Below are 21,832 nucleotides of genomic sequence, written 5' to 3' on the forward strand. Positions count from 1 at the left end.
TTTTAAGAAAACAGATGATTGCATGTGTTTTTAAGTTTTACGCATTTTAAACATGTCACCTTTGAATATATAAAACTTTTGGGGAGCTTGACATCCAATGAGAATTGCTCCTGCATTCAATGTCACACACTGATCACAAGTTAACCTTAAGCCATTTGACCTCTCCTAACTTCCCGGGTCAAAGGTCTCAGGGCAAATAATGACATTGCAGCATATAAGACCACACTAACAATTCTAACAACTGCCATCCAGTTAAATACTAGTGAACCCAGCCTTTACTACTTGTAAACAATGGCAGCATTTTGTTAAAAGAAAAATGGTGCTTGTCTGGGGGACGCTAGTTGTGTCTAACGAATTAGGACATTCCAATGGTTGAATGCCTAAAGACCGAAAGGCTACGCTGCCTACATTAGCTCAAACAAAGCCATAAATTTAGACTTTTAACGAGGTGCTGAACTGAGGAAGAACAAGGTTGCAAATAAAGACTGACATGTATTCATACCTCTTACAAGAAATCTCAATAAGAATGGCATTCTGTCTAGTCTAATTTGACAGTGACAAACGACCGGGTCATTGTGCTCTCACAGGAGCAAACCCATCCACACAAACCCGTGTCCCCGGAAGACCCAACTCAATCAGTTGTGGACAAAAGCCTGAGCGGAAGATAGTATACTTAAAACATTCTCTGTTACGAGTAAATGGCTGTGACTTGATTAAAACTACAACGACTGGCATTACAATAATATACTTACGGTACCAAAGTAAAACTTAATTATTTATTATTTACGTTTGCCTCTGTCTAAGATGTAGTGGAGTAGAAGTTTCAAAGTATCAAAAGAATTGAAATGATTAAGAAAAGTGAAAGTTACTTTCCACCACTGGCTTCAATGCAACTCCTGAGTGACCAGTCCTCTACGGATGCTCTTCTCTGCACACAGCCAAATCATCAGTGTTTAAATCTGAAATCTTTAGGTTTCATGTCCTACACTGGATTTGAACCCTTGTCTCTTCTACCAATTAAAATAAATATATTTGGTCAGGGGAAATATTGCGAAATATTATGAGCTTCAGGCACAGTACTAATTGCGAACTAAGTTAGTTAAGTGTCCGACCCAACATCACAGTCTAAATGTGTCAATGGAAGTGTAGTGAGACCACCACCTCCCAACCACTGCCGACGTACAAGTTACATTGTACTAATGTAGGACTCCACCATCCGTGTTGGTTAAAATAACATTATATTCATTGAAATAAGTTCCAGACTGCAGCTTTACCCATGAGAGTCTACAAATGGATGGATGGATGGTTGAGCCAGTGAGGTTCATCATAGTGGTTATTATCGTTTACACAGTGGTGATCTGGCATTGCATTCGGGCACAGTGCGTCCAGTACAGCTTAGTGGTCCTACAGGGAGATTCTAATGCTTCATGTCAAACTTTATCAAAGATCTCTGCCAAAAGCAGAAGCTATTTTTATCAAGACCAACCAATATACCATCGAGTAGATAGCCGATCATTTATAAAGGCTTTCGGTTAGTAATAGGAACCATGAATTATCTTAAATAAAAGCCATTTAGTGTAGGAAAAGAAAATCCAGATTTGTGGAATCCTGAATCGAACCTTAATTATGTGAAAAACAGCGAAGTAAAGAAAAAAAACTATAGATATAGAGAAGTTAGGAAATTCACCTAAAACATGTTGGGATGAGGTTTTCACTGTGTAAACACTTGGATAGTAGTATCTCAAGGTATTGCCCATGAATCACTCATTTTGATGCTCATTAATTCACCACTCATGCCCAGAGAATTCTAAGAATCCTGATAAAAAAAGACATCTGCTTAGGATGAAAGAGGTCACTTGGAGTGGATTTATATATAAACAATTTATATGCATTTATCCGTCCCTTGTAGGAGGTTCAGTAAATCTAAATATCCCATCACACCATTACAAAGCCTTGTTTTCTTATACTTTGTATTCCTGAGGTGATGTTTTTTCTACAGTATGACAGATACCTATATCTTTAAGCGCTTTACAATAAAAAACTTCTTCCATCATTCTCCATCATTTTCGTCAATGTTTAATTAAGTCAAATAGGTATCACTACCGTGTTAACTAACCACTGATGGAAGATACAAATACATATATCAAAACAAATAGATATTCGAAAACAAAATTATAAGATTAATACTCGTTGCATGTGGAGCGGAAACCTTGTATGTCCAAAACCATTCCTTTTTTATTATTTCAAAAACCATTACAAATAGTGAAAATAGGCATGGTGAGCTTGTAGATCTGCCATTTTCACTGCTTTTGTGGGACACACTTTTATGATGAAGTACGGCCTTAATTTGAAAATATGAAAAAATATAAAAGCTTGACATACTGTATGAAGATAAGAGGTTTCTGCCGACAGCAACGATTTAAACAAATCAAGACTAATTACCGTCTAATTACGGTGTGGCGTCAATATGGTTCTCGGATGTCATGTTGATTAAGTCATATCGCTGTGATGTCATATTGACTTCCAAATATGGCGCTATCTGCTTCTCCACTGACTTCCATGGATAACAATCAGGCAGGCCTAGTGGCAGTGAGCATTAAGTAATGACCAGTCAGTCCGCGGACATTTCCGGACACCGACAGACACATAGATCCTCTTCTAGAAGGCTCAGCCCCTGGTGAACCAGGCCACAATTACAAGAACAACATATTCACATGTTCAAATTAAACTAATTTAAATTGCCCCGTGTTTAACTAACATAGTACACCAGCTCTCTCCTGCCTTTACCAAGACTTATACCCTGCAAACATACGTATAATAGAAAGTCCTCTTTATCAGGACTGTATTAGGCCTAGAATTATTGAATGCTTTAACCAGTGAAAAATAGCAGATATACAAGCTCGCAGCGCGGCACCGAGTGTAGATCTGCTATTTTTGAAAAATCGTGAAAATTTGAATTTTGACCCAATTCTATAAGTGTCTTTTGAATCCTTCTAGGGTTTTTATGTCATGTTTCTATGTCAGCGATCTGGCTTAGCCATCGTCAAAGAAAAGGTCCTTTTCACTTAACTTGAGCTCAGTTAGTCTGTTCTTGAGAGACTACTATGTCAGTGGTTCTAAAACCTTTTCATGTGAAGGACCCCCAAAATGATATGCATTTGGCCACGAACCCCCATCTCAAAATATTTAGTTCCAGGGACCACCCAGAAGTCAAATTTGAGTTACAAACGTTCGCTTTAAAAATACATTTATCCAAAGATTTGCACACATTTTCACGACTTTTTCAAAAATAACAGATCTACAAGCTCGGTGCCGCGCTGTGAGCTTGTATATCTGCTATTTTTCACTGGTTAAAGCATTCAATAATTCTAGGCCTAAACTGCACTGGACAGGACTGGTAGTCCATCTGAGAAGGATGCACCGCCGCTGAAGTCTGCACACTCTTTACATCTGAGCATACCAGACTTTATTTGAAATTCCATTTTCATGGTGCCCAGCACATTATGGCCGTGTATTTACTATAAACAGATGTTCCGGAGGCAATGACACCGAGTCCCGGCCAGCCATCAGTCTGATGGATGGAGACATCAGCATTATGGTTAAAGGAAAACACTTCCCTAGCATATCTCCATATATCAGTACTCACTAAAGTAAGGTGAAATTTCAGTCTATTTGCTCTCTGTCTAAGAGGCGGGCAGTGAAAAAGGTTTACCATTCCATGACTACGTCTAAAGGGAAAAAAATGTGTGTGTTTGTCTTTCTGTCTGTCTATGTGTTGGTCCGTTTGTTGTCCAAAAGTAATCTCACAAATGTATTAATGCAACTACTGTGCCTACTATTTTAGCGTGCTAACACTCGAGGAAGAGAAGGGCTGTAAATGAATTCAGCCTTTTCAATAAAGAGGTCTATATAACTACTGAGCTAGGCAGATCCATGTTCCTATCATTAAAATCAACAGTTCCAACTAGCGACATAAATCAAACAGACATCCAACGCTTCCTTGGTGGGACAGGACACACATCAAGTGGCTTGATCAATGGATCTCCTCTGTTCTACGGAGTTATAGGGAAAAGTTGACCCAAATGAAGGCCTTGGGTTATTCACATCACCCTTAGAGCTGCTTAATGACCTCAAATAGTGGAAAAGTTTAGTCAGGCATATCCGCCATTTGCAACAAGGTGAAATGAAGCGTGACATGCCGGTCCATACAACTCAATATACAGTAGTGCAGTTTGTATTTTTAGAACACTGAGCAGACCAATAATCTAGACATCTGAGCGTAATTATTTTAAGGCGAATAATATACTTCATTCGTACCCCGTCGTATGACAGTGTCCCTCGCAGATAAAAGCAGAAAAGCTCACAACACTTACAATGCATCGCATTGTATTGTGAGCTTGTAGATAGGCAAGTATTTGCAATGACACCGCTGTGCAACAAATAAATCAGGCTTAATGTGTTTTTGCAGGTCAAGACATCATCAGCTACGGCTGATGTCCACAAGGTAAAATTATAATTGTTAATTTAACTGTGAGAGGGTAAAATGGATCTCTAACTGGAGTTAGGCTGTAGAGGTGAGAATACTGTCAAGCTCCAAGCTAAATCGTTTAGTTTGACTTGATCCAAGTCCCTCATACATCTCATTCATACGGTGTACCCCGACATGTGAACCAGGAGTAGCACCGAAATCTGAACCAGGAGTAGCATCAAAGTCTGCTTTCTAGTATAAAAAAAAAAAAAAAAAGAATGTGCATTTCCATCTCGTTCACCGTCAAAGGGCTTTACTCCGATTGCAAAGCCTGAAATTCAATAGGTACGGGGAAGAATATGAAGAGAACAGGCTCTGAAACGATGCCCAGTTCACCTGCAAGCAGCATGAGTCAGTAACGCTGAAGTAGCAGTGACGGCGCTTAGTGTCATAAAAAAAAAAAGAGCCTAAAACGTGGTGCTTCTGATTCATCCACGGAAGGAAGGAGAGAGAGTGGGATCTGCGCAGTGCTCTCTCTCTGCTGTGCACGATGCTAGATCTTTTTATGGGAAATCCTGAAGAGGTGAGAACCAGATGGAGGGATCGACAACGCCGCGGCGCTGCCTCCCATCATTCATCATCATCAAGGCCCCCTGAGAAATTGAAAACAGACCCCTCGGAGAAACACTATTCCAGACGCTCACGGGAGATGAAAAGGAGGCGCTCGTCCAATTAGATGCCTGGAAAACAGATTTCTTCATACGAGGGCCGACGAAGCAGGAGCGCAGAGGTGAGAAGAGGGCGATGGAAAAGATGATTGTGGATATCGTCGGGCAGAAACCATGTATCTCCATATTTCATCTTTTTTTTTTTTTTTTTTTTATATTATTATTATTTTTATTTTTACCTTTTTTTTCTTTATGGAATTTTATTTTATCTTATTTTATTTTATACGTTGTAGTATGACTAGGTTTTGTGGTGCAAGAGTAGCGAAAATTGCTGATCAAGCTGTGTGAGCAGATCTGCCATTTTCACTACCTTTGAAAGGTTTGAAAGAAATTTCTGCCCTTTACATGGCCAAAATAGAGAGACCAGGTGGTTAGATCTCTCTGTGGGTTTTCAAAATATTAACCTGATGATAAAAGAATCCATCTCATTTTTTTTCCATTTCATGGAAAAAATATAAATTTGGACACAATATGAAAGCGATAGGTGAGTAGGAGGATGTGTGTAGACAAGTCATCTATTTCTATAGTAAAAAATTGAATTTCTGAGAGTGGTCATCCAATGGTCCCTTCTAAGTGAGGGATTGCTATACACAAACGCAGCCGCCAACCTCAATATTTACCAAGCATGTGCAGACTAAAGAAAATGAATGGAGCTTCAGGTAATTCATCAATTATCTGTAGAGAATCATAAAGATGCTGATCAATCTCTGTTACTAGTAGGGGTCTAAGGCCCAGTAACATTAGAAGGACAATATTCGTTACTGTCAAGACTTGCTCATTGAGCCTTTGATCAAGATTAAGACCTGTCAGTTTAACCCATTTAGGCCTAGAATTATTGAATGCTTTAACCAGTGAAAAATAGCAGATCTACAAGCTCACAGCGCGGCACCGAGTGCCGCACTGCGAGCTTGTAGATCTGCTATTTTTGAAAAAAAGTCGTGGAAATGTGTGAAAATCTTTGAATATATGTATTTTCAAAGCGAACGTTTGTAACTCAAATTTTGCTTCTGGGTGGTCCCTGGAACTAAATATTTTGAAATGGGGGTCCGTGGCCAAATAAATATCATTTTGGGGGTCCTTCACATGAAAAGGTTTGAGCACCACTGACATAGTAGTCTCTCAAGAACAGACTAACTGAGCTCCAGTTAAGTGAAAAGGACCTTTTCTTTGACGATGGCTGGCCAGTTTGCTGACATATAGAAACACAGGTTTTTCAAAAAAATCTTAGAAGGATTCAAAAGACACTTATAGAATCGGGTCAAAATTCTAATTTTCACGATTTTTCAAAAATAGCAGATCTACAAGCTCGCAGCGTGGCACTCGGTGCCGCGCTGTGAGCTTGTATATCTGCTATTTTTTTATATTTAAAGCATAACATATTGCGTCATAATGTGTTCAGGCCTAAATGGTTTAAAAAAAATGTAGGCTGCAAATGGCTTGTATTATGCAATTTGGTTGAATGCCAAACAGTTTTGACTGGAGGTAGTTCATAGTTGCTTCCATAAGAATGGGAGTAATTGAGCCACATGGCTCATCGCTAACCTTGAACTTTGTCCACCAAATTGCACCACCTGTCAGATACTGAGCTAACCCTAATAAATGAAGCCTCGGGGCCTTGTGTTGTGATTCAGTCATGATACAGCAGCCTCATTACAGTAGTTTTCAGGCTCCACTAATAGGTGCCTTTTCCACCGGCAAAGAACTGGTTCTGGTTCTTTCTCCCGCCTATGGGATGAACCAGAGGTGTGCTTTTCCACCGAGAACCGGAGTTGGTTCCGAACCGTAAAAGTTGGTTCCGAGCGGGAACCACAAAATCCTTGGTTCCTCTGGTTCAATCATGGTTCAATCTGGTGGAAACGCAAGCCGAGTTCACAAGAACGAACCAAGGTTCCAAGAAAGTTGAACCGGCACTGGTTCTGGAACCAAGGTTCTTTTGGTGGAAAAGGCCCCATAATGTCACATTACAGTGCTATTTTCTGAGAATGAATAGTATTTATTATCATAAGAAAGGTATTCAATGGTGTTAAATCTAAAGTAAAAGTACGTAAAATCTTCGTTGGTATTCAAAAAGCTGATGTGTAATGTGCCGTTTTGAAAGTTAAATATTTTTTTATTATTATATTGCTTGGTAGCTCCTGCAGTAACAGTTACTGTATATGAGTAACCCCCTTCTGAGTTAGTCAGTGTGCCCAAAGAGTCAAAAAGGTATTATTTATTACGCATCAAAGATATTCAAGAAGTTCTGTGTACTGTACAGTAGTGTACATTCCCTATATCCTAATTATAAAAGAAAAGTTCACCTCGCCTATTCGGTGGTTAGTTATTCCATAGATAAATGATTGAAGCACAAGATTCCAAATACAGACGATATTGAGTTATGATCTGACAAGCTACACAAAAGGACTGTTATTTTGGATCATTTTTCATTCTATACTCTTTGAGAAGCTATAGCTGTTAAACTATTCAGTGACGATTAGTTATTCTGTCCAACATGATTAAGCCATACGACATTCATCCGGTCCTTGGTTTCCATGCATTACGCTTTGCTTGTCTAAATATGCATATTGATGGGATTTAACAGAGAATAGAAGCCATTTGATATAAAAAGATAAAATGATATGACAGCAATACAGTCATATAAGCCTGCACTCTGTCAATATTAACACTCAGTCGGTGATGTGAGTGACGTGCCAACTTTGAACAACTCAATGTCTGGCATTTGTCTTTCAGAGCAATGTGCCACATTCCACCAGTACAGACACCAGTGAGCCACAGGAAATGGACCTCTGGGAATTCAGGTTTTCAACTTTTAAGACCACAGAGGCGTCAATTGGGTATGGCAAGGTATGGCAGCTGCCACACCAAATAAACAAGTAAAATGCACTTCTTAAAATAAATCCATCATGCCTGTTGCTAAGGTATGGCAACATGACTGGTGTCTTGCATGCGCGCCTTTGCGCGCATGCAAGACACCAGTCGTGTTACCATACCTTAGCTTTTGCTGAACTGACGCCACTGCTGGACCGCATCTGTGTTCACATTTTAACCACTTTAACCATTATTTTTTTGAGAATGGTGAAAGTTTATGCAAATCTTTGAATATATGTATATTTCTAAGCGAACATTGGTAACTACATTGGTCCCTGATGCATAATATTTTGAGATGGGGGTCGGCGGTCAAATACATACAGTATATAATATTGGGGGTCCTTGACATGAAAAAGTTTGAGAACCACTGACATGCGTTTTTCAAAAACCTATAGAATTAGGTTAATATATTAAAATTTTCATTTTTCAAAAATAGCAGATCTACAAACTCATAGCCGCGCTATGAACTTATATCTGCTATTTTTTAACAGCTAAAGCATAAAATAATGGTTAAAGTGGTTCAGATCTCACGGATGTGTTCCAGGTCTTCTAGGGTTAAAAGAATGCTTGAGCAATATGAGCTCAGACAATCAGCTGCCCATTTACTGCTACGTGAATATTTACAGTATTTACTAGGCAAACATCTTTTAACTGGAGACTGGTGAGAATCAACCAGCCTTTCGTTGCTGAAACTGGGAGTAAACAACTTGTTTATTCAATAAATAACTGCACTGCAGAACCAATTCAATGTCAATTAGAGCAGTCCTTCGAATTCTGATGTGACCAGATGTATATGAGTAAGCAGTCTGGGAATGCAAAGACTATTTATTCACTAATGTTTCACATTATCAATACTATTTAGTATTGGCAATGGCTGTGCTTCTTTGTGCTTTTAGGACGGTGGTTTTCAACCTTTTCTGGATCAGGGCCAACATGAAAATCTTGAAAGTGGGCTGTGTGCATTTTCAGAGCGTGTTCATTTTAATGATCAATCAATCGATTGTGTTGCGGCTGGGATCAATGGAACTAACATGGTATACTTTAAGTTCCTATTTATCAGTATCGTAACGGAAAGTATTTCTTTCAAAGTGAATTCATCATTTAAATATTAACGTTGTACGGTACTATCATTCAAATCGTAGCTCTTTGACAATTATTTGGGGGCCCACTTGCAATATCCCCACGGACCACTAGCCTCGCATAGCCAGGCTTACTCATCTGCGAAGAGAAAAGCCTGGTGACAATATCAGGCAGAGACCGTTCAACTTCCGCCATGACGTAACTTCCGCTAAACACAGCTCTTCCGCCACTCCCGCTAGAACCAAGCGGAAGTCATATTGTGGCCAGGGTGATGGACCACCAGTGTGCACAGGTAGAGATGGGCGGCTTTAGCAGGGGTTCCCAAACCTTTTTGTCTCAGGGCACCCCATAAATACTTTTTTAATCCCAGGCACCCCTACATTATAACTTTCACTCCCAGCACCTTATATTTATAGCATATTGTCGTTGTCGGGTGGAAACCTTGTATGTCCAAAACCGTTCGCTTTGCATTTATCATCTATAAAATGTACTAAACTAGTGAAAACAGCAGATCTACAAGTACACAACGCCTCGCGATGCGAGGCGTTGTGTGCTTGTAGATCGGCTGTTTTCACTAGTTTTGTGCAACAGTCTTGTATGATGAAGCAGGGCTTTGCTTTACCAAAAGACGTGCACATTTGAAACTTGGAGATACAAGGTTTCTGCCCGACAGTGACGATATTTTAGTGATTATGTTTTGCGAGGAAAACGATGAGATAATAGCCATTTTGGTTAGAACTGACTGAAAATAATTTTGTACTTCCAAGTACTAAATATTTTTTCAAATGTCCAAATAAATTCCAAATACTATCAAATGATCTCGCGGTAACCCTGGACTTCTGTCGTGGCACCCCAGGGTGCCCTGTCACCCACTTTGAAAACCCCTGGCTTTAGGAGCCACTGTGTTGCTCTGGGAGCTCCTTACCTGATCAGAGACTCCAGGATCTGAGGAGAGGGACCCTTCTGGAACTCCAGCTCCTTGTAGTGCAGAGCCTTGGCGTAGGCACGGCACTTGGCTGCTCTCTCTCCCAGGAGCACAATGCCATTATCGTCTCTCAGAGGCAGAGGACCCTGACGGAGAAAACACAATATTTAATACAACTACAACAACGCAGAGTATTAGTGACACAAAAATACCCTATACGACATGTTCTATGTTAACCACTTAAGCAATAATGTATACTTTGTGTATGGTGAATAGTGGAAATAGCTGATGTACAAGCTCACGACGTGTCACATTGTGGCACATCATGATCACAGCAGGTCAATGATGCTTGTTGATCTGCTATTTTCACTATCTTTGACATTTCTCTTTACTATAATGACGCCCACAGTATGTGCACAACATGCACAAAAGAGGCTTGCCAGGTTCAAAGTGGTTATCTGCTCCCACATATCACTTCATATCACGATTATTGTGACCAAAGAAATCGTGATTTGCGATATTATCGCGATAATCAAAATATCCCAAACATCCATTATCCTTAGTTTCCTATCAATAAAGGCATAAAAGTCCAAAAACAAATCTTTGAAAAAAATAAAACATCAATTATCCTGCTATTTTTTTGCCAAAAAAAAAAAGCAGATCTATAAGCTCACAACGCGTTGCAACGCGGCTATTTTTTGGCAAAGAGATTTGGTAGAGTGAAAAAAAAAAAAAAGACTATCAAGTATTTATATTATAAGTACGTTTTACCAATAGAGAGTTTAAGTGGTACCGAATATGCAGCTCGGCAGATAAAAGACGAATTGATCCCAGTGCATGGCGGAGGACGATATCACGATAAATTAAATCTCCACGATACAATTATCACGATAAACGATAATATCGCTTTATCGTCCCATCGCAACAAAAAGAACAAACATCTGACGTATGTCTCAAAGTGGCCTCTTTCCAGTGGGCTCCATGCAGACCTTGTCACTGTGTTCCATGAACTCTGCCAGGTTGAGCAGTGTTTGTGTGACCTCGGCGATGTCCTGGGAGGTCAGGGCCAGGGCGATGCTGAGGATCAACTCGTCCTGCTGGTCCTCGCTCAGTTCAGACCAACACGACAGGAAGGCGGCGTTGAACAGGTCCCTGCAAATGGACATACACTGTGACACAGGGCCCCTTAATCCTCCCTATGCTCAATAGTTAGAATAATAGGCATGTTTTAATGAATGGTGTTGTTACTACCAAAATCTAGGCTTATAATATTGTTCACACCACCTAGCACTAATCGTAGTTAGATTGTAACGATACAGTTACTGTATTGATGCTTCGATTTTAATTTCAACGATCAAACTGTATCAATATGCAAACAGCAACATATCGTATTGTTTGACTTTGTATCATATCGTCTTGCAATGCAAATAATTGATTGTATCGATCTTTAGTACTTACTTTAGCGTTGCATTTAGCAATTTTAAAGAGAAAAGAGATTAAATTACTTTTCCATTCCCTTCGCTACACTTAGTCTATCAACAAATGAGTAATCTCTGTGTTCATGTCAAGGTGCGAGTCCATGTATTTGCCAGAGAGGAAATCACTGCGTTTACTTATTTATATCCATAATAAAACATTTCTTCCACACACAAAGGACCTGCAATATCCTGCACAGATTATTTTTTTTGCTAAATAGTTACTGTATCAATTTTAAATCATTAAATCGTATTTGTATCGCCATGAATGAGCCAATATTGTCCATGTATCGTGATGGGTATTGCTTCGCTGTTCAAATTCGTTACACCCCTACTAATCACAGAAATGGTAAGTGATGGACATGCTGACAATTCGTTTGGGGAATGAGAGGGATTCTGTATGCTAAATTGTGAAATCTGAATACACAGTCCCGTCCCATAAAACGTGAACACTCCATTAGAAAAGCTCTATGAGGGGACTGCACAAGATCTCAGCAAAAGCTTAATTAACTGTCCCAAAGCTGGCCCTAATCACAGACGCATGGAAGGCACTCACTGAATCTTATGTCGCCACGACCTGTGAGTAGATTTTGATTTATTGTCGGTCCAGCTGAGCCAATCAAGGTTATTAACTATTATTCTTAAGTGCCCGTTTTTTGAGCAGTATGCTTTTATTATAATGATCTATTCCAGTAAAGAGAATAACAGAATTCTCTGTCTATTTTCCCCCCCTCAACTATTGATTTTGGTCAGTCATGCACATCCCTAAAACACAACCATTTCTGTATTCAGAAATGTACTTCCCATACTAGGACTATTGCTATGCCAAACCGTTGACATTACACACAACCCGAAAAACATAAGGTGGAACAAAATGTTTCTCACTCGGCAAAAAGAATAGGCTCTGGCTCTTTCTGCAATGCATCATGGGTATGGTCCTGCTGATGTTGTATGTTTAAAAGTGTACCAACTTTCTATGTGTCTCAGTATGACTTTCACCCATTTCATTTTGTTGAAGACCTTGGCTTGCAGAGCCAGCATGATTTTTCAGCAACCGCCCTGCTTCAACGTTCACGCTAAAATGAACCCATTCACACCTGGAAGCCTCCCATGAGTACCAGTCGTCCGCTGGCCATTAAACAACTCATCTGGACCAGTTGGAGGTTTGACTGTCAGGGCCACCTCAGTGCTAGTCGTTGAAGTCACAAGCCTGACTTTTTACCACTTTTTCCAACCGCTGCCTCAAATGTTATTAACGCAAACTAGGAACTTTACTGTATGGCCTCTTAAAATGTCTCAACAGAACCTTCTCTATGATGTTCGAAAGCTTAGGTTAGACATAATAAATAATGAATCAAAAAGGTGCATCTGACATCAAAAAAGGCAGCCATTTCATAACGGAAAGTCAGGGTTCCCACTCATTTTTACCAATTAATTTCCAAAACTTTTCCAAAACTTTTCCAGAATATTTAACACAATTTCCAGGACTATATAACAATAATTCAGCTCGATAACACGTCGCTTACTCCTATGCGCAATTAGCCTGGCGGAGCCCGACGTTATTATCTGTGTTCATTCCTTCCACAGGTTATACTGTGGAAGGAATGAACACAGATAATAACGTCGGGCTCCGCCAGGCTAATGCGCAATGCCCAAAGACAGGTAGTGTATGCCAGTGGTTTTCAACCTTTTCAGGCCATGACCCCCGAAATAATCATGTTTTAACTGGGGACCCCCCACCCTGACGAACACTAAGAGTTGAGGAATTTTGTATAACACGGTTATACAAAATTATAAAATAGCCGATCTACATGCACGGTTATACAAAATTATAAAATAGCCGATCTACATGCTCACAACGCCTCGCAACGCGAGGCGTTGTGAGCATGTAGATCAGCTATTTTCACAATTTCTGCCTCTAATATTTGACAATTTGGCCAATGTTTAATTTGTCATTTCAGAGGTATTAACAAAATCAATAACCAAAGACAATGCATAGCTATTTTTTCCAGGACCTTCCAGGACCCTTGATCAATTCCAAAAATGTTCCAGTACTGGAAAAAATATTTTTCGAATTTCAAAATATTTCCAGGAATTTCATGACCGTGGGAACCCTGGAAAGTACTCATCCAGCGAGAACTGTCGTGAAACTTCACAGGGGTACACTGGGACGCTGCCACTGGAGCGTGGTCTCTCCACGGGGTGGGCAAAAGAGGACAGCATGGAAGAATGGAGGCGAGGGATGAAGTGAGGACAGAGGAGAGGACAAGAAGCAGAGAAGCGGTTGAGTACCTGGCCAGTGGGATGTAGGTCTGGGCCAGGGACCAGCAGGAGCGCAGGGCCGGTGACGAGGACTCCTTGAGGAGCACCACGCTGAGGCGTCTCAGCCACTCCAGCCAGTCATCTTTGGACACCTTCCTGGCCGCGCCCCAAGCCTGGCAACGAACGCATGGGTTCATTTAACTCTCAAATACCTGGAACGCGCCCGAGTCGCGTTAGATTTGAACCACTTTAACCGTTATTTTTATGCTTTAACTTTAGAAAAATAGCAGATATACAAGCTCGCAGCGCGGCACCGAGTGCCGCGCTGCGAGCTTGTAGATCTGCTATTTTTGAAAAAGTCGTGAAAACGAGTGCAAGTCTTTGAATATCTTTGACCCGATCTTTGACCCGACTTCTAAATCCTTCCTCTGAATCAGTGGTTCTCAAACTTTTTCATGTCAAGGACCCCCAAAAATTACAGGTATTTGGCCACGGACCCCCATTTCGAAATATGTTATTCCAGGGACCACCCAGAAGTAAATATTTGAGTTACAAATGTTCGCTTTTAAATAGATATATTCAAAGACTTGCAAAGAAAAATAATGATTTTTCAAAAATAGCAGATCTACAAGCTCGCAGCGCGGCACCGTATATCTGCTATTTTTCAATGGTTAAAGCAGTCAATAATCCTAGGCCTGAATGGGACTCAGAGGAGTGTAAGAATATGACAGAGGCGATAAATATGGTATTCTAGTATAACACTTTTTAGGTCACATTGACCAGCTCCAGAATCACATGAGAGTCCTAGGATTGTGAGGAGTCCAGTGTCCCTAACCATTTGTTATTTGGCTGCTACTAAGTCAAGTATTCTACCATAGTGTATCGGTACCTTTTTCATTTCAAGGACCACAAGTTCGATATGCATTACAGCATTGGATCACCATTCTTTCTTTTTTTAATCTCTGGGACCCCAATCTACACTGTAAAATTCTCAGTGTTAATTTAACCCGCAAAATATCACAGATACCATGGTGATTCTACAGTAGGTGGATTAACGTATACACAGCAATGTGAGCCCGATATGTATCGAGCTCCAAGTATAAACGCTAAATGTAGTTTGATTAAATTAAATGTCATAGAGCTGGGCAAGATTAATTCAAAGTGAATTAAAGGACAACTTAGTTTTTTTACAACAAGGGTTCATATTTTAGATTGTAATTAGAGAAAAGAAAAAGTGAGTGTTCAAAGTTGTTTTAGCACGTTTAGCGTGCTAAAACGTGGGGGCATGCGTACGCATGGGGGCATGTGTACAAGTGGCTAAATATGTCTTTTTAGACACAATAGGCCTGCAATTTCTTTATTGCTATTTACAGTAACCCCAGAAGTCACATCTGCCCATGAAAGACTGCGGTGCATCTTGGGAATGGGCTTATTCTGTGTAAAAAGACATATTTAGCCACTCGTACGCATGCCCCCATCCACTGAAATCAAAATATTTAAAATCTCTAAAACGATAAAAAGGAGTAAATGAAAACATTTTAACTCTCATCTTTTATATTCTTTAATTACTATCTAAAATATGAACCCTTGTTGTAAAAAAACCAAAGTTCTCCTTTAACAATATTCATGGACCAAAATTATGAAGACGTATTGTCCAGCTTTCCTCTAAACTGCTATATGCAATTCAACAGTGTACATCCACGTCTTATGTTTATTTACTGAAACCATGCGAAAAGAATATAGGTGTTCCTTTATACTGTTGAAAGAAACAATGAAAAGAAGACTAGTTACAATATTTCTGGGGTTTTGTTTTATAGATTTTTATCCCATGATTTTGTAACCCATTTTTCACCCGGTGTCAATTATCTAATGTAATCCTGGGTGCTACACTCCCTCTGCCAACCTGGGGAGACAACGGACTGACTTCCTTCTACTACAGTATGCATGAAGAGTCCAAGTAGCTTCTTTTCACCTAACAGGGGGGGAGTTTCCCCGGTTGGACATAGCATGTTATTCCAACCAGTTCCTTTCTTTTAGATTTTAACTTAATTACTTTTAACATAATCCACTGTATGGGCGAAATCAAGACAAGTAGAAGACTTCGATCAATACATCCACGACAATTAGTTTGCAGCCCTGCTGGATGCATGGCTGAATCAGGTGGTGATGTAATGTTGTGTGTTGTTGACGTTACCTTCTGCAGGGCCGTGGTGCTGACGTGAAGCTTCTTCATAGGCCCCGCCTCCACCGGCCCGCTGACCAGCGCGTCGCCCTGGTTGCCGCGCAGCTGCCGGTGCTGGAAGATGAGAGGGTCCTCCTCTTCCTCAGCCAGCGTGTAGCCCTGATGACACCACATGACAACAATTAATCGTCCAAACCTGGAGCTATTTCTTCTTTCTAGTCGCTTCTATCGCTTCACTTTGGTCGCGCTGATCAGCGTTTGTTAAGAATTATGTCCCGTTGGAATCAAGGCGAAACACAGTCCCAAAACCAAACACCAAAAACATTTCCGTGTCTCCGGACAACATCAACTCTGATTGGCTGTCAGGACGCGATGGGTGGAGTCGGTGGGAAGCGAAAGTCGCTTCACTTGGATTTTTCCATCTGGGGGCGAAGATACTGAAACGACCGTTCATGACTTCACGCCGCCCCGTTCGGATCGTTCGCGGCCGGCCGCGCGTCGTCTCATCTTTGCATTCACTTTGTATGTAATCGCGCCGCTCGAACCATCCAGGTTTGAAGGCATCATTACAAAGAAAAACTTGTTCAAGCCCACACACACTCCACAACCTCACACACACACACACACACACAACAACACATACACAGACCATTAACCCATTTAGAACGGGTACACATTTTGTGTATCATTATTTTATGCTTTAACTATTGAAAAATAGCAGATATACAAGCTCACAGCGCGGCACCGAGTGCCGCGCTGCGAGCTTGTAGATCTGCTATTTTTGAAAAGTCGTGAACATTAGAATTCTGACCCGATTCTATAAGTGTCTTTTGAATCCTTCTAATTCTAGGCCTAAATGGGTTAAGGCGGCCTTCAAAGCATTTGGATGCCGCGGGGCATTTCCTGTTGATAAATATTACGGCGTAATGACAGCTGGTTGTAAACGATAAGGTCAGAGTGGATGTTGTTTGTTTACTGCGTCTCATTATATTCTAGATGAGTGCTGGAGCGTGTACCATCAGTGTCAACGCTCTCATTCAAAGGAGGCTTCACGGAACGAGCAGACAACATCAATTCATTCCATTATGCTTCCTTGTCTCTCATGTAATGAGGACATATTTACACAGTAAAATGTTCATTTAACTCTAAGGGAACTCGATACGGTAAAAAATAAACTGCCGCTTTTTTTTGGCAGAGGCCTTTGATAAACTTTGACTCTCTGAAGATCACGAAGCTGTAATGGACAGGCTATGCATTCCACAAAGCCTATGCCAGGTCACCACTCTGGAAATGATAATAGTGATAACGATGAACATCGTTGTTGTAACTTAATATTCATAACAAATCAAATCATCACTAGCAATAAACACAACCACTTACGCAGTAAAATCCTCTGTGGTCATTTATCCATATTGCTCTTTATTTCCCTGCGTCTGCAGGGTTCTCAAAATGGGGTCCAGGGACCCTGGACCCCTAGAGGAGGTTCCAGGGGGTCCCCAGTTAAATGATTGATAGTTGGGAACAAAATAGACCCTTCTGGGTTTGTAACTCTGACAGTGTACAAACATAACCAAATGGACCTGGTTACATTCGCACATTGTCTCAGTTGATTGATTCACTGAGGATTTTACAGTATAGATTTGGGTCGCATTAAAAAAAAATCAAACCTCGGTTCGAAGTGGAGCGGTGAATCTGAGCAGCTATACCCTGTGTGTGTGTGTGTGTGTGTGTGTGTGTGTGTGTGTGTGTCTGTTTTTGATTCTATGTGTTCTATATCTATGTTTTTGATTCTGTGTTCTAGATCTATGTTTTTGATTCTATGTGTTCTAGATCTATGTTTTTTGATTCTATGTGTTCTAGATCTATGTTTTTTGATTCTATGTGTTCTAGATCTATGTTTTTGATTCTATGTGTTCTAGATCTATGTTTTTGATTCTATGTGTTCTAGATCTATGTTATTGATTCTATATGTTCTAGATCTATGTTTTTGATTCTGTGTTCTAGATCTATGTTTTTGATTATATAGCCCTTACCCGTTCAAAGATATGAGCTCCGAAATGATGTGCAGTGTGTGGGTTATGGGATGTGCACTGTGCACACAGTATATGAGGGATGGAAAGTAACTTTAACTGGTGCTTGCATGCTAATATGTAGGAGCATCAATGTAAGAAATACCCGTTCCATTTAACAGCTACAGAGATACTGTGTACCGATCTGCATGATTTTTGGACAACATCTGTAACAGGGCCAGAACCGCCCCCCCCCCCCCGCCCGCCCGCCCGCCCGCCTGCACACACACACACACAACCCCCCCCACCCCCCCGTGTGTGTGTGTGTGTGTGTGTGTGGGTTTGTGTGTGATTGTGCATGGCCTGAACAACAGCGCCCCTCCCTTAACATGTGTGGTCACAAAAGGTACTGTAGGCTAAATAGATATAGATACACCATAAAAATGCTAATATACAGTATACGATTTGTGAAAGTGACAAACGGGCTTCACAGTTATGTCAGGTGTGTTCATCTGCTAATGGTGATGCGATTTCAGATCAATTGCTCCAGCCACTGAGGAGAAACGCTGTTTCAGACAGACAGACAGACAGACAGACAGACACTCACTCACTCACTCAGTCAGACATTCGCAAAATTATAGTATAGATGTGTTCCAGATCTATGTTTTTGATTCTATATGTTCTAGATCTGTTTTTGATTCTATATGTTCTAGATCTATGTTTTTGATTCTATGTGTTCTAGATCTATGTTTTTGATTATATGTGTTCTAGATCTGTTTTTGATTCTACATGTTCTAGATCTATGTTTTTGATTCTGTGTTCTAGATCAATGTTTTTGATTCTATGTGTTCTAGATCTATGTTTTTGATTCTATATGTTGTTTTTGATTCTATATGTTCTAGATCTATGTTTTTGATTCTGTGTTCTAGATCTATGTTTTTGATTCTATGTGTTCTAGATCTATGTTTTTGATTCTATATGTTCTAGATCTGTTTTTGATTCTATATGTTCTAGATCTATGTTTTTGATTCTGTGTTCTAGATCTATGTTTTTGATTCTATGTGTTCTAGATCTATGTTTTTGATTCTCTATGTTCTATATCTATGTTTTTGATTCTGTGTTCTAGATCTATGTTTTTGATTCTATGTGTTCTAGATCTATGTTTTTGATTCTATATGGTGTTTTTGGTTCTATATGTTCTAGATCTATGTTTTTGATTCTATATGTTCTAGATCTATGTTTTTGATTCTGTGTTCTAGATCTATGTTTTTGATTCTATGTGTTCTAGATCTATGTTTTTGATTCTATATGTTCTAGATCTATGTTTTTGATTCTGTGTTCTAGGTTTATGTTTTTACATTCTATGTGTTCTAGATCTATGTTTTTGATTCTATATGTTCTGGATCTATGTTTTTGATTCTATGTGTTCTAGATCTATGTTTTGATTCTATGTGTTCTAGATCTATGTTTTTGATTCTATGTGTTCTAGATCTATGTTTTTGATTCTGTGTTCTAGATCTATGTTTTTGATTATGTGTTCTATGTGCGTGTGTGTGTGTGTGTGTGTGTGTGTGTGTGTGTGTGTGTGTGTGTGTGTGTGTGTGTGTGTGTGTGTGTGTGTGTGTTGCGTGCACGTGTGAGTGAGTGGTGAGTGTGCCTGGCCTGCACAAAACAGCGCCCCTCCTTTAACTAGTGTGTTGTGTGTGGCCACTCAAGGTATTGCCAGGCTACGGACGGACACGGCCAGCCAGCCAGCCACCCAGCCACCCACCCACATACCCACGGACATACCTGTCTATTGGGAGCGCTTTCACCGCTCCAAAAAACATCAACTGGGAGTCCATAGCATAATACCACTGGTGGTCCTTGTAATTAAAACGTTTGAAAAACACTGCCCTAGGTAGGTCAGGAGTTCCCAACCTGTGGGTCGGGACACAGCGGCTTTTCCCACAATATTTATCTGTGGAACAGAGTTAAACAATGTAATGCCTTAACTCCTACATTTCCAAGCACTTATCAGGGTGTGGGGTCTCCAGTTCAAATATTACTATTTTTGGGGAGGTCCCCAGATCAAATATGATTATTTTGAGGGGTTGCGTCCTGAAAGGTTGAGAACCACTGCCCTAGGTCATGTGTAACTTTGAGAGTACAGAAGTACCAAAAGCACACGTAAGTAGTTAAATGACACAAGTTATTTTACTGCGCACGGGGGAGAGAGAGAGAGAGATACAGCTAGAGGGATCAGGGGAGATAAAAGAGGAGAGGGGGATGAGTGGGGCAGTGATAGAAGGACAGATGGAGAGGTGGTGGATTGCTGCTGACCTTGACGATGCGACAGATGAGCACGTCATAGCGCTGGTGGTTGATCCTGTGCTTCAGCATCACTTTGTTCACCATGGGAATGAAGATCTGGTACTGCAGGGGGCAGCAGAGAGCACAGTGTGAGTGGCATGCTGTGTAGGCCAGTCACATTATTACATCATCGCCTGATCACATTCATTGGAAATAGTCGCAATCATTTTTTGCATAATCGTCAGAATGGTTTCCATTCATCTGTAGAAACATTTTTCAAACAATAATAGACGATCTACAAGGACACAATGCCTTCCGATGTGAGCTTGTAGATCGGCAATTTCTACAATAATTTTTCCGACATATCAGCCATGTGAAATGTGTATTTACAAAGCTTAAAAGCCAAACAGAAATCTTATGGGGCTTTTAAGCCGTGACATCATTTTGTAGGCAGAGGAGAATCTGCCCCCAGAGCATTTTCTGTCCCTCGCTATTTTCAACAGATCCGAGACAAAAATAACGACTAAAGTATAATTCTAACACTTTCCTTTCAACAACAAAGAGAAGAAAATGTGTAAATAGTAAAAATAGTAAAAAGAATCACGGAAACTGGGGGCAGAAATTCTCCTACAAAATGATGTCATACTTAACAGCCCCATTTGCCCAGTGTTCAATGCCAAAAACAAAGACACAATTAATTTGTTAATCCCTATTATTTGCCCTCGTCAACTAAAATGTTATGATCGTGACAGCCTTAATGACCATCCCGGTGGTTTGGGGCGTGTGCACATTCCACACTCTCTTGGGGGCCCTCCGCCCTCACCCTGCTTCCGACCACACCGTAAAGCCAAATGACACGGTAGCGCAGGCTTGATGTTCCCCATCAAAAGGCTGTGGATTTCAAGGCGGTGTTGTCCACACAGGGACATGCTGGGCCCCCTGATTCAGCCCGGGAAAAAAAGAGTTGTAGAGGCCCTCATTGCACGCTATAGAGAGAGATCTCTCTCTGTAGCGCTGCTGCTACTCAAAGATTTGCCATTTCAGATCATGACAAAGTGACAAGCCAGTGGGCCAATTACGTGAGTTATATTTCGTCGTTGTCGGGTGGAAACCTTGCATATCCAAAACCATTTTAAAAATGATTTAAACTAGTGAAAACAGCCGGTCTACAAGCACACAACGCCTCGCACCGCGAGGCGTTGTGTGCTTGTAGATCTGCTGTTTTCACTACTTTTGTGAGACGGCCTTGTATGATGAAGCAGGGCTTTGCTTTGCGAAAAAATGCACACATTTGAAACTTGGAGATACGAGGTTTTCTGCCCGACAGTGACGATTTACTTTGTTGGCCGTCCAGCCCCCAAAATAGAACGAAGGCCGACATTTTATTTATTTATTTTTTCCTAACGGACGGCCTGGACCGGCCGGGAATGAACCGGCCGTTCGGGAGTTGTCCCGCTTTTCCCAATGGCCAGCACGTCCCTGTTGTCCACATGTGGTCCTCTGCTTCAGGAGTCAGGGCCAGGAGGGCAGGGTGTGGGCGTGC

The 21,832-nt window shown here is 40.7% G+C and overlaps 1 protein-coding gene across 4 annotated transcripts in view; it reads right to left on the reverse strand.

Annotated features, from left to right (window-relative positions):
• mtor (mechanistic target of rapamycin kinase) overlaps positions 1 to 21,832 on the reverse strand; it is a 161,059-nt gene that overhangs the window by 90,456 nt on the left and 48,771 nt on the right. For all 4 annotated transcript variants that reach the window (XM_080733387.1, XM_080733386.1, XM_080733385.1 and 1 more), the window contains exons 24-28: positions 20,320 to 20,412; positions 16,001 to 16,147; positions 13,837 to 13,979; positions 11,059 to 11,221; positions 10,070 to 10,215 (exon numbers count right to left, since the gene is read on the reverse strand). In XM_080733387.1, coding sequence (XP_080589513.1) covers positions 10,070 to 10,215; positions 11,059 to 11,221; positions 13,837 to 13,979; positions 16,001 to 16,147; positions 20,320 to 20,412 — 692 coding nt within the window. The remainder of the gene's footprint in view (positions 1 to 10,069; positions 10,216 to 11,058; positions 11,222 to 13,836; positions 13,980 to 16,000; positions 16,148 to 20,319; positions 20,413 to 21,832) is intronic.

Source organism: Nannobrachium achirus (genome assembly GCF_963921795.1).
Source record: "Nannobrachium achirus genome assembly, chromosome: 9".
Taxonomy (NCBI): Eukaryota; Metazoa; Chordata; class Actinopteri; order Myctophiformes; family Myctophidae; genus Nannobrachium; species Nannobrachium achirus.